The sequence below is a fragment of the Pristis pectinata genome, chromosome 12, assembly GCF_009764475.1.
Source record: "Pristis pectinata isolate sPriPec2 chromosome 12, sPriPec2.1.pri, whole genome shotgun sequence".
Lineage (NCBI taxonomy): Eukaryota > Metazoa > Chordata > Chondrichthyes > Rhinopristiformes > Pristidae > Pristis > Pristis pectinata.
This window is the reverse complement of record NC_067416.1, coordinates 50,145,262-50,158,817: the sequence shown is the minus strand read 5'-3', so window position 1 is coordinate 50,158,817 and position 13,556 is coordinate 50,145,262. Positions and strand designations below refer to the sequence as shown.

The following is a 13,556-nucleotide window of genomic DNA, read 5'->3' as shown; positions in this document are numbered from 1 at the left end:
ATTCGGGAGTAGTTTAGAAGTCGACAAAATGTATGAAAAGTTATCAATTCAAGAGTTATGGGAATAACCTTGCAGGGAAGTCACGCTACAGCTATTTAAGACTTTAGTCAGACCACACTGTGTGCAGTTCTGGTCCTCCTCATTATAGGAAGGATGTGGAACTGTGGAGTGGGTGCGGAGGAGGTTCACCAGGATGCTGCCTGGATTAGAGGGTATGAGCTATAAGGAGAGGTTGGAAAAACCTTGGGTTGTTTTCTCTGGAGCGGGCGGAGGCTGAGGGAAGACCTGATAAGAGTTTTTTTTTAATTACGAGAGGCATAGATGGGGTGGTAGTCAGAATCTTTTCCCCAGGGTAGAAACGTCGAACACCAGAGGAGACACTTTTAAGGTGGTGGGGGGGGGGGGGGGGATAAAAGCGACATGAGGGACAAGTGGTAGGTGCCTGGAATGGGTTACCGGGGGTAGTGGTGGAATCAGGCAGTTTGGTGGAGCTTAAGAGGCTTTTAGATGGACACATGAATATGTAGGAAATGGAGGGACATGGATGATACTCAGGAGGAGGACATTTAGTTGAAATTAGCATCAAGATTGACACAACATCGTGGGCTGAATGGCCTGCCCAGTGCTGTACTGTTCTATGTTCTAGGAACATAAATCTGGGCTGTTAAGAGTATGTCAAAAGAAGGGGGGGAAAAAAAAGATTAACGAAGATAATTGCAAGTCCCTTGCAGTCAGAAATGAGGGAATTCATAATGGGGAACGAAGAATTTACACAGAAATCCAAGAAATACTTTGGATTTGTCTTCATCAGTCACAAAGAACTTTCCGGAAATGCCAGGGAACTAAAATTCCAATGAAAAGGAAGAAGTAAAGAAATTTGTTATTATTAAAAGTGCTGGGGAAATAGTGGGACTGACTGCCGATACACCACTGGGGCCTGATCATCTGCATCCCAGGATACTGAAAGAGGTAACCATGGAGATGGTGGATGCAGGCACCATTGTCAGCTTCCAAAATACTATCGTAGAACAGTTCAACTATAAGACCATAGGACATAGGAGCAGAATTAGGCCATTCAGCCCATCGAGTCTGCTCCATGAGCTAAACTAATACTATTCCTATCTAGCCCCATTTCCAGCCTTATCCCCATATCCCTTGATACCTTGACCAATTAGATACCTATCAATCTCCTCCTCAAACACCCCAACGATCGGGGCCTCCACTGCTGTATGTGGCAAAGAATTCCATAAATCCACGACCCTCTGGCTAAAGAAATTTCTCCTCATTTCTGTTTTAAAGCAGTACCCTCTAATTCTAAGATTGTGCCCTCTAGTCCTGGAATCACCCACCAGGGGAAACAGCTTGACAGAAATTCCTCCTCACCTCTGTTCTAAAGGGACACCCTTCTATTCTGAGGCTGTGCCCTCTGGTCATAGACTCTCCTAGACTATTGGAGACATCCTCTCCACGTCCACTCTATCCAGGCCTTTCAATATTCGGTAGGTTTCAATGAGATCCCCCCTCATCCTTCTAACCTCCAAGTATGTTGAAGAGTGGCTAATCAGTCCTGATGAAGGGTCTCGGCCTGAAACGGTGACTGTTTGTATCCCTCCATAGCTGCTGCCTGACCTGATGAATTCCTCCAGCATTTTGTGGGTGTTGCTAATGTAACATGACATTTAAATCACTTTATCTGACATTTGTAGTCAGGAAAAATGCAAGTCTGTTATAAGCAAATATGATATTAGGATACTTAGAAAACATCACAGGGATAAGACAAAGACACAATGAATTTTTGGAAGAGAAGTTGCATTTGACAAACTTATTGGAGTTTTTCCTTTTGTGGGATGTAACTGGTCAAATGGAAGGAGGAACCAGTGAATGTGGTCTATTTCAGTTTTTGTAAGGCTGTTGAATCCCAGGTAAAAGATTAATGTGCAACATTAAAGCACGTGGGGTTGAAGGTGATGTACTGGTATGCACCAAAGATTGTTTCTCTGACAAGAAATGGAAGAGCAGGAATAAATGGATCTTTTTCAGGGTGACAGACCATGACCAGTGAGGTTCGCAGGGACCAGTTGCTGGGCCCCAGCTACTCACAGGTGCTCATCGATAATTCGGAAGAGGGAACTCGAAGTAACATTTCTAAGACTGCCGGCAACATGAAGCTTGGTGTGACGGTGAGTTGTGGGGAGGTTGCAAAGGGACTTCAAGGCAAGTAGATCGTGCGGAGAAGCACATGGCAAATATGCAGTGTGTGAAGTTCATCCGTGGGTAGGGAAAACAGGAAGGCTGGGAATTATTGGAATCGAGTCCTCGTACGGACCGGTCAATGAAAACGCATGGGCAGGTGCAGCAAGCAGATAAGAAAGAAAATTCATTAGTCTTCGCCGCAAGGGGTCGTGAGCACGGGAGTAGGATGTGGACAGGGCCTTGGTGAACCACACCCCGGGTACTGTGCGTCGCTTTGGTCTCCTTACCTTAGGAAGGATGCACTTGTATTGGTCTTGGTTTATTATTGTCACTTGTACCAAGGTACAGTGAAAAACTTGTCTTACAAACCGATCGAACAGGTCAATTCACTACACAGTGCAGTTACATTGAGTTAGTACAGAGTGCATTGAGGTAGTACAGGTAAAAACAAATAACAGTACAGAGTAAAGTGTCACAGCTACAGAGAAAGTGCAGTGCAATAAGGTGCAAGGTCACAACAAGGTAGATCGTGAGGTCATGAGATCATAGGTCATAGTCCATCTTATTGTATAAGGGAACTGTTCAATCGTTTTATCGCAGTGGGATAGAAGCTGCCCTTAAGCCTGGTGGTACGTGCCTTCAGCCTCCTGTATCTTCTACCTGATGGAAGAGGAGAGAAGAGAGAATGCCCCGGGTGGGTGGGGCCTTTGATTATGCTGGCTGCTACACCAAGGCAGCGAGAGGTAAAGACAGAGTCCAAGGAAGGGAGGCTGGTGTCCGTGATGCGCTGGGCTGTGTCCACAACTCTCTGCAGCTTCTTGCGGTCCCGGGCAGAGCAGTTGCCGTACCAAGCCGTGATGCATCCAGATAGGATGCTTTCTATGGCGCATCGGTAAAAGTTGATGAGAGTCAAAGGGGACAAAGCGAACTTCTTTAGCCTCCTGTCACAGGGACAGTGCAGACCGACTCCTGGTTTGCAGAGAGGAAGGATTGATGCAGTCACCAGAGAGAAGAAAAGTGAGAGGGCATTGCACTGAAATAAGACCATAGGACATAGGAGCAGAATTAGGCCATTCAGCCCATCAAGTCTGCTCCCCCATTCGATCATGGCTGAGTTATTTTTCCCTCTCAACCCCATTCTCCTGCCTTCTCCCCGTCACCTTTGACGCCCTTACTAATCAAGAACCTATCAACCTCCGCTTTAAATATACCCAATGACTTGGCCTCCACAGCCGTCTGTTCCACAGATTCACCACCCTCTGGCTAAGGAAATTCCTCCTCATCTGTTCTAAAGGGACGCCCTTCTATTCTGAGGCTGTGCCCCCTGGACCTAGGCTCTCCCACTACTGGAAACATCCTCTCCACGTCCACTCTATCCAGGCCTTTCAATATCCGGTAGGTTTCAATGTGATCCTCCTAAACTCCAGCGAGTACAGGCCCAGAACCATCAAATGCTCCTCATACGTTAACCCTTTCATTCCCAGGATCATTCTCATAAACCTCCTCTGGACCCTCTCCAATGCCAGCATGTCCTTCCTCAGATATGGGGCCTAAAACTGCTCACAATACTCCAAATGTGGTCTGACCAATGCCTTATAAAGCCTCAGCATTACATCCTTGCTTTTATATTCTAGTCCTCTCGAAATGAATGCTAACATTGCATTTGCCTTCCTGGCTACCGACTCAACCTGCAAGTTAACCTTTAGGGAATCCTGCACTAGGTCTCCCAAGTCCCTCCACACCTTCGATTTCTGAATTCACTCCCCGTTTAGAAAATAGTCTAACGTACAGGATTCTGACAGGGCTTGCAGGCTGGAGGCAGGGAGACTTGTTTCCTTTGGTTGGGTGTCTAAAACTAGCGGGGGTGGAGGGGGGCTGTCACAATCTCAGGATAAGGCATTAGGCATTGAGGACTGAGACGAGGAGAACGGTCTTCACTCAGAGAGTGATGAACCTATTGAATTCTCAGCCGCAAAGTGGTGGAAGCCAATTCCATGAATACATTGAAGAAGGAAGTGCATAACACAAAAGGATTCAAAGCAGATGGGAGGAAAGGAGGAGTTTAATATTGAGATAGTGTTGTGAAATAGATTCGTGGTCTCAGAAGGCAAGGACTTGGAACACGGCCTGGAGATAAATGATTTATTTACAAAAGACAAACGCGGGAAAGGAGTAACGGGAACAACACACACACGTGCACACAGTTTATAGCGAGCGTGGGGAAATCACAACAGGTAAAATACACACACATACACACAACTAGCTACAGACAATCAAGGAAAAACAATACGATACCCACCACCCCTTGACTCAGTGCAAGCACAGCTCTCTGCTACCAGGGATACCAACTAAAACACTCCCGACCTTTTAGCCGTGCCGCCTCACCAATGATTTCTCCAGTGCCGTTCCACGGTCCCTCAGCCTGGAGTGAAGCAGGATGATCCCTCGGTACAGGCAAAAGAGAGCGAGCCAAGCACATGTGGCACTCTTTATAGTGCTGGAGGGCTGGGGGCTCCGGCCCAGGTAATTTACAAAGGCCAATGGCCCGGTACCAGCAAGGACTAATTGATTACAAAGGCCAATGGTCAGGTGTGAGCTGATGGGTGGGGTGGGGCCAAACCTTGATTGGCAGTGGTGTGTCTTCCAACCAGGTAGGGGGCAGTGCTGTCACATGACAGCCACGACCCTCCACAATACAGATGGAGCCTGTTACATGATAGGACAACCTCAATCGGCTGAATGGTGTGTTCCTGCTCCCTGACCAATTCTTGTTCCATTTCACATTGCTCTGTTCTCCTGAGCCAATCCCCTCCCATAACACAGGTCCTTTGCCTCTCGCTGCCTTGGTGAAGCAGCCAGCATAATCAAAGACCCCACCCACCCACAACATTCTCTCTTCTCCCATCAGGTAGAAGATACAGGAGCCTGAGGGCACGTATCACCAGGCTTAAGGACAGCTTCTATCCCACTGTGATAAGACTATTGAATGGTTCCCTTATACGATGAGATGGACTCTGACCTCACAATCTACCTTGTTGTGACCTTGCACCTTATTGCACTGCACTTTCTCTGTAGCTGTGACACTTTACTCCGTACTGTTATTGTTTTTACCTGTACGACATCAACGCACTCTGTACTAACTCAATGTAACTGCACCGTGTAATGAATGGATCTGTATGGACGGTATGCAAGACAAGTTTTTCACTGTACCTCGGTACAAGTGACAATAATAAACCAATACCAATACTACTCTTCCCGGCCCCTGACTCCTGCTCTGTGCTGACCCCTCTCTGACTCCTGACCCTGTTCCATTGAGGAGACACGTGAAGGGTCCTCACTCTGTTCTCAGACCCTCACACCAGTCAGAGCAGGGTGCTGTGTTGCAGTGACCCACCTGGGTGTCTACCTCCGCCCCGCCCCCCCCCCCCCCCAGCCATTTATGGTCACTTTCTTCTGCCTTCAATGTTGAAATGAGCTGGGAATAAACTGTTAAACATCCATTCGATTCTCCCCTGGTCCCAGAGGTGTGAGGGACAGGGAACATCTGGGGCAAGACGCCAATGAGCTCTCATCTTGCCCTTCAGTCTGTAGAAGGTCCCACAGGGAATTTGGGGGAAACCTCTTTACCCACAGAGCCGGGGCAGTGTGGAGCCCATCACCGCAGGGAGGGGTTCAGGTGAACGGCAGGGATGCATTTAATGGGGAGCTGAGTGAACACAGAGAGGGAGATGAAATACAAGAACCGTTCAACAGGGTGAGCAGGGAAGAGGCTGGTGTGGAGTAGAAAAACTGTCAGAGACTAGCTGAGCCAAATGGCCTCCTTTTCTACTGTACATTGTGTGTAACATAGGACACAGAATACAGCACAGTACAGGCACTATGGCCCATGATGTTGTGCCCACCTATATAAACCTACTCTGATAAATCTAACCCTTCCCTCCTACACAGCCCATAACCCTCTATTTCCCTTACATCCATATGCCTATTTAAGAATCTTTTAAATAACCCAATTGTATCAGCCTCTATCCCCACCCCCGGCAGTGTGTTCCAGGCACCCACCACTCTCTGTGTAAAAAAAACCTACCTCTGACATCTCCCCTAACCGTTGTTCCTCTGACCTTAAACTGATGTCCTCTGGTGTTGGCGATCGCTGCTCTGGGGAAAAAGTGCTGGCTGTCCACTCTATCTATGCCCCTCATAATCTTGTACACCTCTATCAAGTCGTCTCTCATCCTCCGTCGCTCCAAAGAGAAAGGTCCTAGCTCGCACAACCTTTCCTCATAGGACATGTTCTCTAATCCAGGCAACATCCTGGTAAATCTCCTCTGCATCCTCTCTAAAGCTTCCACATCCTTCCTATAATGAGGTGACCAGAAATGAACACAATACTGTGTGATCTAACCAGTGTTTTATAGAGCTGCAACATTACCTCGCTGCTCATGAACTCAATCCCCTGACTAACGAAGGCCAGCACACCATACGCCTTCTTAACCAACCTATCGACGCGTGACAACTTTGAGGGATCTATGGACTTGGACCCCAAGATCCCTCTGTTCCTCCACACTGCTAAGAATCCTAGAGACATTAAGGGTCTGAGACACAGGGTTTAAAACAGAACTGATTTATTATCACAGATCCAGAGAATTAAACTCTAGCCCAGTTACGGGGGTTCCCAACATCAGCAGAAACAAGCCCCAACTGTGCCCAATAACCAGGGTTCAATCCTGGGTGAGATCAGCAGCCACAATAACCGCAGAATCCAATGTCGACTGTCACTTATGAACTGTCTTTTGTCTTTCAGTGGCTGCTGCCACACTACAGCATACATCAGATTTAAACTTTCTGTCCACTGTGAACTGACTGGCAACATTTAAATGTTCAACATACCGTCTATTTAAACCTTCTCCCCATTGTGAACCTGCTGGTGTCTCAGCAGGTTGGATGACCGAGTGAATCCTCTCCCGCACTCAGAGCAGCTGAAGGGCCTCTCCCCAGTGTGAATTTGTTGGTGTCTTAGCAGGTGAGACGACCGGGTGAACCCCTTCCCACATTCAGTGCAGGTGAACGGTCTCTCCCCGGTGTGAACTCGCTGGTGTGTCAGGAGGTCAGAAGACCAGGTGAAACCTTTACCGCACTCAGTGCAGGTGAACGGCCTCTCTCCAGTGTGAACTCGCTGGTGTGCCAACAGGTTGGCAGAACGAGTAAACCCCTTCCCACACTCGGAGCAGGTGAACGGCCGCTCGCCAGTGTGAACCCTCTGGTGGGTCAGCAGGTGAGATGGCAGGATGAATCCTTTTCCACACTCGGAGCAGGTGAACGGCCTCTCCCCACTGTGAACTTGCTGGTGCCTCTTAAGATTAGCTGACTGACTAAATCCTTTCCCACACTCCAGACAAGTGAATGGCCTCTCCCCGGTGTGAACTCGCTGGTGTGTCATCAGGCTCGATGACCGAGTGAATCCCTTCCCACACTCGGAGCAGGTGAACGGCCGCTCCCCGGTATGAACTTGCTGATGCGTCACCAGACTGGACGACAGAGTGAATCCCTTCCCGCACATGGTGCAGGTGAACGGCCTCTCCCCGGTGTGAACACGCTGGTGTCTCATCAGGTCATACGACTGTGTGAATCCTTTCCCACACACGGAGCACGGGAAAGGCCTCTCCCCTGTGTGAACTCCCTGGGGTCTCGCCAGGTCAGATGACATAGTGAATCCGTCCCACATTCAGAGCAGGTGAGTGCCTTGTCTTCAGTGAGGATGTGCTGGTGTGTTCTCAGCGCCCTGGTTTATTGACGTAAGAACAATGTCATTTTCAACAGGAGGATAAATCAGTGAATATCTTTCCAGACAGAAAACCAGTAAAGTCACTCCCCATCATGGTGCATCAATTTCCAGCTGGAATGGGGAATTGTTTCTTTTCCAAGGATCAATAACCATACTGATGTGTCACTTTTATCAAGGAAGTACTTACACTTCATGTGGCTTCTTTCTTGGTTGGTTCATCAAAACCTCTCACTCACACAACATGTGTCTGGCTTTACCTGCTGTGCTCTCTGCATGAGGTCTTCCCTGGCTGTGTAACTGAGCTACAGCTCTTTCCACAGTCAGTGCACTGGATCACTCTCACTTGGGCTGTGTGTGTCCCACTGCCTTGCCAGTCACACTGGAGTTAGTAATCCTTTCCCAAATGTGAAACAGACAAGCAGCTCCCATTCCATATTCAAAGATCAATGACATTCAGGTGCTGGAGAACTGACTGACACCGTGGACCTTGTGTGATGTTGCGTCTGGGGTTCCCACGTACAAACCCCTGCTTGATCTACCCTGCAAAAGGAGTTTACAAAAGTCATCAATATGTACAGGACACATTTCAGATGAGATAATTTTAGTCTCTATGGCGAACTGTGACTTAGTTGGTAGGACTGACAGAATATTAGAACTTTAAGTGCAACTCTAGGGCTGTGAATACAAGTCTAGTCAAAGTCAAGTTTATTGTTATATGCAGGAGTACATGAATGCCCAGGTGCAATGAAAAACTTATTGCAGCAGCATCCGATATAGTACGGACAGATTATTACACTGTTGGAGGTGACATCTTTCACAAGTTTCTCATCTGGACACAAGTCCCCTGGATGTTTTGAAGAAGAGTTGGGAAGTTACCCTGGGATCCCAGAAATGATTCCAGAGATAAGGCATATGGAGTGATGGGGTAATTCTCAACAGAACAGGAGAGGTTGAGAGGAGATCCTATGGAGATACTTAACACCCTGAAAGGGTATGTCAGAGGGGAGAGAAACGGCTCCCATTGACAGAAGGGTCAAGAACGAAAGGACTTTTGATGCCTTCATGGTCTATAGGAGCACCCACTCGGTCTCAGTCCGCCCACTAGACTGCGGTTTCCCACCCAGTGACAGGGCAATCAATGGTCGCCGTCCTACCCAGAATCCCCCGCGCTCCAGAAACCGCTCCGCTGGCCGCGGCCTCGGGGTCTCGCCCGGGACCTGGGTGGATCGGGCTGGCGGGTCAAGGGCCGGACGCGGGCGGCGGGCGGAGGGCGAGGCCGATCCGCAATGCGGCAGCCCGCGGAGTTGCCGGAGCTCGCAGCGGTCCGTCCGCCCCGGCTGGCGGCTGCTCCCGGGTCCCGGCCCGTCGGCCCGGCGGCGCAGCTCCGCTCCCACCGTCAGCCGGCGGCCAGCCGCTGCCCCGAAGAACACCGCGCATGCGCCTTAGGTCACTTCCGAGAGCTGCCCCATGCGCCTGCGCGCTCGGCTCCTTCAACAGGGGATAAGGCGCTTTCCTCGCTCTGGCGTTTCTGGGTAATCATCGCCGCCATGAAAATGGTCGCAACACCATGAAGCGCTCAGTGACGGTCGCCCCAACAACTTTCCTAGCGCTCCAGGTTTTCTGGGACTGGTTTGGCATTATGGAGACTAAACAGTGACGGGCTTTAAGGGGATTTTATGCAATTTGTAGTTTAGCAGCAGATTTCGGCATCTATCTAATCTAGTTCTGTACGGCAAGCAGATAAAGTGTGTGCTGGCAAAACATTTATTATCATTGACATATGTTGTAAAATTTGTTGTTCTATAGCAGCAGTAGAGTGCAAGACCCACTGTGCCCACGACCCATCCATTGATAAAATGGGAAAATATATCACCAAGCCATGATCATAGTCAAGCCAAACTAATTTCAATAATTTATCGGCAGATTAAAAACCTTTGAATACTTAATAGGTCTTATGAGATTCCTTTCGTCTTATCCCGCCCGCAATGGTTTTACAACTTGAAATTAACCTGTTTTATTTAACTCCTCACTTTCCTGGTTCTCACGAAAGGCCTCTTACCTGAAATTTTAATTCTGTTTCTACAGATGCTTCCTAACCTGCTGAGCATTTCCAGCATTTTGATTTTTCAGACTTCCTGCAGTTTTTTGTATTGATGAGATTATACCATTTGATAACAAGCTAAATGATTTCATTTTAGTAGACTATCGCCTGACAGCAACACTCAGAACAAGAGGAACTTAGTTTTACAATTCCACTTTTAGATTGTTTTCTCAAGTATAAATACGATGCAATATAACACACAAGAAGAGCACAGGAAAATTGAAGCATACTGGTCTGGAATAGGAGCTGATGAAGCAAAATCGTTACAATGGAACCAAAACAAAGTTCAAAATGCAAACAACTAATTCTGAAAATATTCAGCATGGCCAGGCAGAATCTGTGCAGGGAGATAAAATGAAAACAAGGTTCAATTCTGGCAAAATAATTAAGGTCAGACACATGAAGTAGTTGCTGATACCGTGAATATTATTTCCAAAAACATTCGGCACCGATTATGCTTGTTGCGTTTCATTTATTTAGCACAGTAAGAGAGGGTGTGTAAAATTAAACATAGGCTCATAGCGGAAACCGAGTGATCATAACACACGTCCCTCCATTCAGCAGCTTTTGTCTTAGGGGTTACCAACAATTACACATTGGTGTATACACAATTGGAGACAGGAATGGTGATTGATAATTTGCAGATACTGATATAATCATAGGTGGACATCACTGATGGATGGGGACTGTCTTGGGTCACCACACTTATTCTCCAATGATACTCTGCATGTTGGCCAAAACAGAAGGCCCTGTAATCTCAGCGGCATCAGGTTCCCATTTTCCACCTGTCTGGAGACTTATCTGACCTCCCTTTGCTGTTACCTCGTCCAAGGCCTTAGTCCTCGAAGTTCTAACACAATCAACAATCAACAGTTGAACGCTATTTGAACAACCCGTGCTCTTTCATTAGATCTGTTCACAAAACAAAAAACGCTCATTACAACTACAATCGGCCTCGGAGTGGTGTTTCATCCACAATAAAACATCGGGAAGTGTCCCCTATTCCATCAAACACACACTGGGCAGGTGCAGTACCAGTTCGATATTGGAAGACCTTTACTAAACTAGTACCATCAGATCAGCCAACTCAGATACATATTAAATGCAATGCCCTGCGCTTTCACACAACTAAAGAAAGCCCACAACTCAGGTCCAGTATGGGCTGAATGTAGAATATGATTTCCTGTGTATTTAATTGTCAAACACTCGCAGTTAATTTGTGGGGCAGCTTTACATTCGATTTAACTCCAGCCATATTGTCGATTCAACGCCAAGGAAGGAGCGGCCGGTGGCTTGTTTAAACCCCAGCTCGTCCAAATCCTAATCAGATGCCAGTCCGAGTGAAACTCCTTGCTGTCGCGGTCAGAGAAGGCTGCAGCTTCATCCTGAAGTAACAGCGACGCTTGCGATCTCCCAGATTTCCTACATGCACCCGTCCAGTTCTCTCATTGCACCATCGGCAGGCTATGCTCAATTCAAGATCTTGCCCCCCCCCCCCCGCCAAACAAAAAAAATAAACCTGAGGCACTATCTGAGTGACAGAAAAAGTTAATTTCATTTGGAGGATACTTGTGATTAATGAGTTTCGGTGGAATTACATACCGATTTCCTCGGGCAATAATCGCTCACATTGCCGTCTGTCGCACCGGCGGCTCCCACTCCAGTCAGGTCCAACCCTTGAGTGAAACTCGACATCCTCGGTGATATTAAAGGCGCGATGCCAGCACAGCGCCGATCCGCGCAACCGAGCACCGCAGGACCCGACCACTTCCAATGTCACAGGGCCAGGCGGCCAACCTGATTGGAGGCTGCAACATGAGCAGTGATGTATCAACCTACGTCCAGACCTGTCCTACTCAGCGGTGTCAGTCACACCCAGCACCGCGTCAGGGTTAGGGTAAAGCTTCCTCTACAGAAGCCAACGACTTTGCTTCTTTTTTTTTTGACCTACGCGTATTCTTTTGGGGGTAAAAATGTTTCTTTCTACGAAATGGTCGGATAGAGAGGTAAGACGACCACGTGAAAGTGTGCGCTTTAATTTCCTCCGTGCTGGCAATCAAAATGATTTTTGTTTTAAACACTTCTTCAAGAACATTCAGCCCTGGTCCATCAGCAGAATGGACCCAAGCCGGCACAGTGAGGGTGGACCAGACCGGAATTTAATTATCAGGACCAGCAGCAGCGGAACCCAGCCCCTCCTGCAGTCACTTGTGGACACGCTGGTGCTTCCGCAGATTGGATGAATAACTGAATCCCTTCCCACACACGGAACAGGTGAACGGCCTCTCCCCAGTGTGAACGCGCTGGTGTGACACAAGATTGGATAACTGAGTGAATCCCTTCCCGCACTCAGTGCAGGTGAACGGCCGCTCTCCAGTGTGAACCTGTTGGTGCCTCACCAAGCAAGAAGACAGCGTGAATCCCTTCCCGCACTCGGAACAGGTGAACGGCCTCTCCCCGGTGTGAACCTGCTGGTGCCTCACCAGGTAGGAAGACAGGGTGAACCCTTTCCCACACTCGGTGCAGGTGAATGGCCTCTCCCCGCTGTGAACTCGCCGGTGCGTCATCAGGCTGGATGACTGAGTGAATCCCTTCCCACACTCAGAGCAGGTGAACGGTCTCTCCCTGGTGTGAAATCTCTGGTGCGTGGTAAGGTTGGACAAACAACAGAATCCCTTCCCACACATGGAACAGATGAACGGTTTCTCTCTGGTGTGACTGCGGCGATGGATCTCCAGCCAGGATGGGTAACAGAATCCCTTCCCGCAGTCGCGGCATTTCCACAGTTTCTCCCCGGCGTGAGTGCACTGGTGCCTGGTCAGTCCAGAGGCACGGATGAAGGCGCGCCCACACTCGGGACACGTGAACTGTTTCTCTCCGCTGGGAGCGGGGCTTTCTGCATCCACGTTCAAAGGTCCATCATGCTCCGACGCTGGTGGGTCGAGTGACTCTGGCAAGTCCCGAGGTGTTGTTTGCTCGGTGCTTCCTGTCCGTGAATCCTCCATTACTGGATCCCTGTGAAATAAATACAAACACAGTAAAGAAAGCATCGTGAGAGAGGCCCTGCAGGTTGACAATTTTTAAAAAACTGTTTCGGGTAAAAAAAATCCAGGAAAAGCTGGGTTCTGGGAAAAGATAATCGACCTGAAATGTTAAATCTATTTCTACCTCCACAGATGCTGCCTGACCTGCTAAGTACTTCCAGTGTTTATGGCTGAGGTCATTTGTTCACCTGCTCCAAGTGTGGGGAGGGACTCGCTCAGCCACCCAACTTTCACCACACACACACACACACACACACACACACACACACACACACACACACACACCAGAGGCCGTTCACTGGCTCCGTGGATGGAAAAGAGATCCCGCTCTTCCTCCAGTCTGCTGAACCACCGGAATGCTCGGCAGTGATCGCAAGGGTTGGATTCTGTTGTTGCTGCCTCCCGATACTGAACTCCCACATTGGATGGCTGTTCT

At 48.5% G+C, this 13,556-nt stretch overlaps 1 protein-coding gene and 1 pseudogene across 1 annotated transcript in view; one reads left to right on the top strand and one right to left on the bottom strand.

Moving 5' to 3' along the window:
- The window catches only part of LOC127576398 (zinc finger protein 729-like), a 135,718-nt pseudogene that overhangs the window by 84,439 nt on the left and 37,723 nt on the right, over positions 1 to 13,556 (top strand).
- The window catches only part of LOC127576850 (zinc finger protein 850-like), a 33,688-nt gene that overhangs the window by 11,262 nt on the left and 8,870 nt on the right, over positions 1 to 13,556 (bottom strand). Inside the window, exons 2-5 of the mRNA XM_052027656.1 lie at positions 12,285 to 13,091; positions 11,679 to 11,884; positions 9,130 to 9,389; positions 7,094 to 7,915 (exon numbers count right to left, since the gene is read on the bottom strand). Of these exons, the coding sequence (XP_051883616.1) occupies positions 7,094 to 7,915; positions 9,130 to 9,389; positions 11,679 to 11,884; positions 12,285 to 13,081 (2,085 nt within the window). The 5' untranslated portion in view covers positions 13,082 to 13,091. The remainder of the gene's footprint in view (positions 1 to 7,093; positions 7,916 to 9,129; positions 9,390 to 11,678; positions 11,885 to 12,284; positions 13,092 to 13,556) is intronic.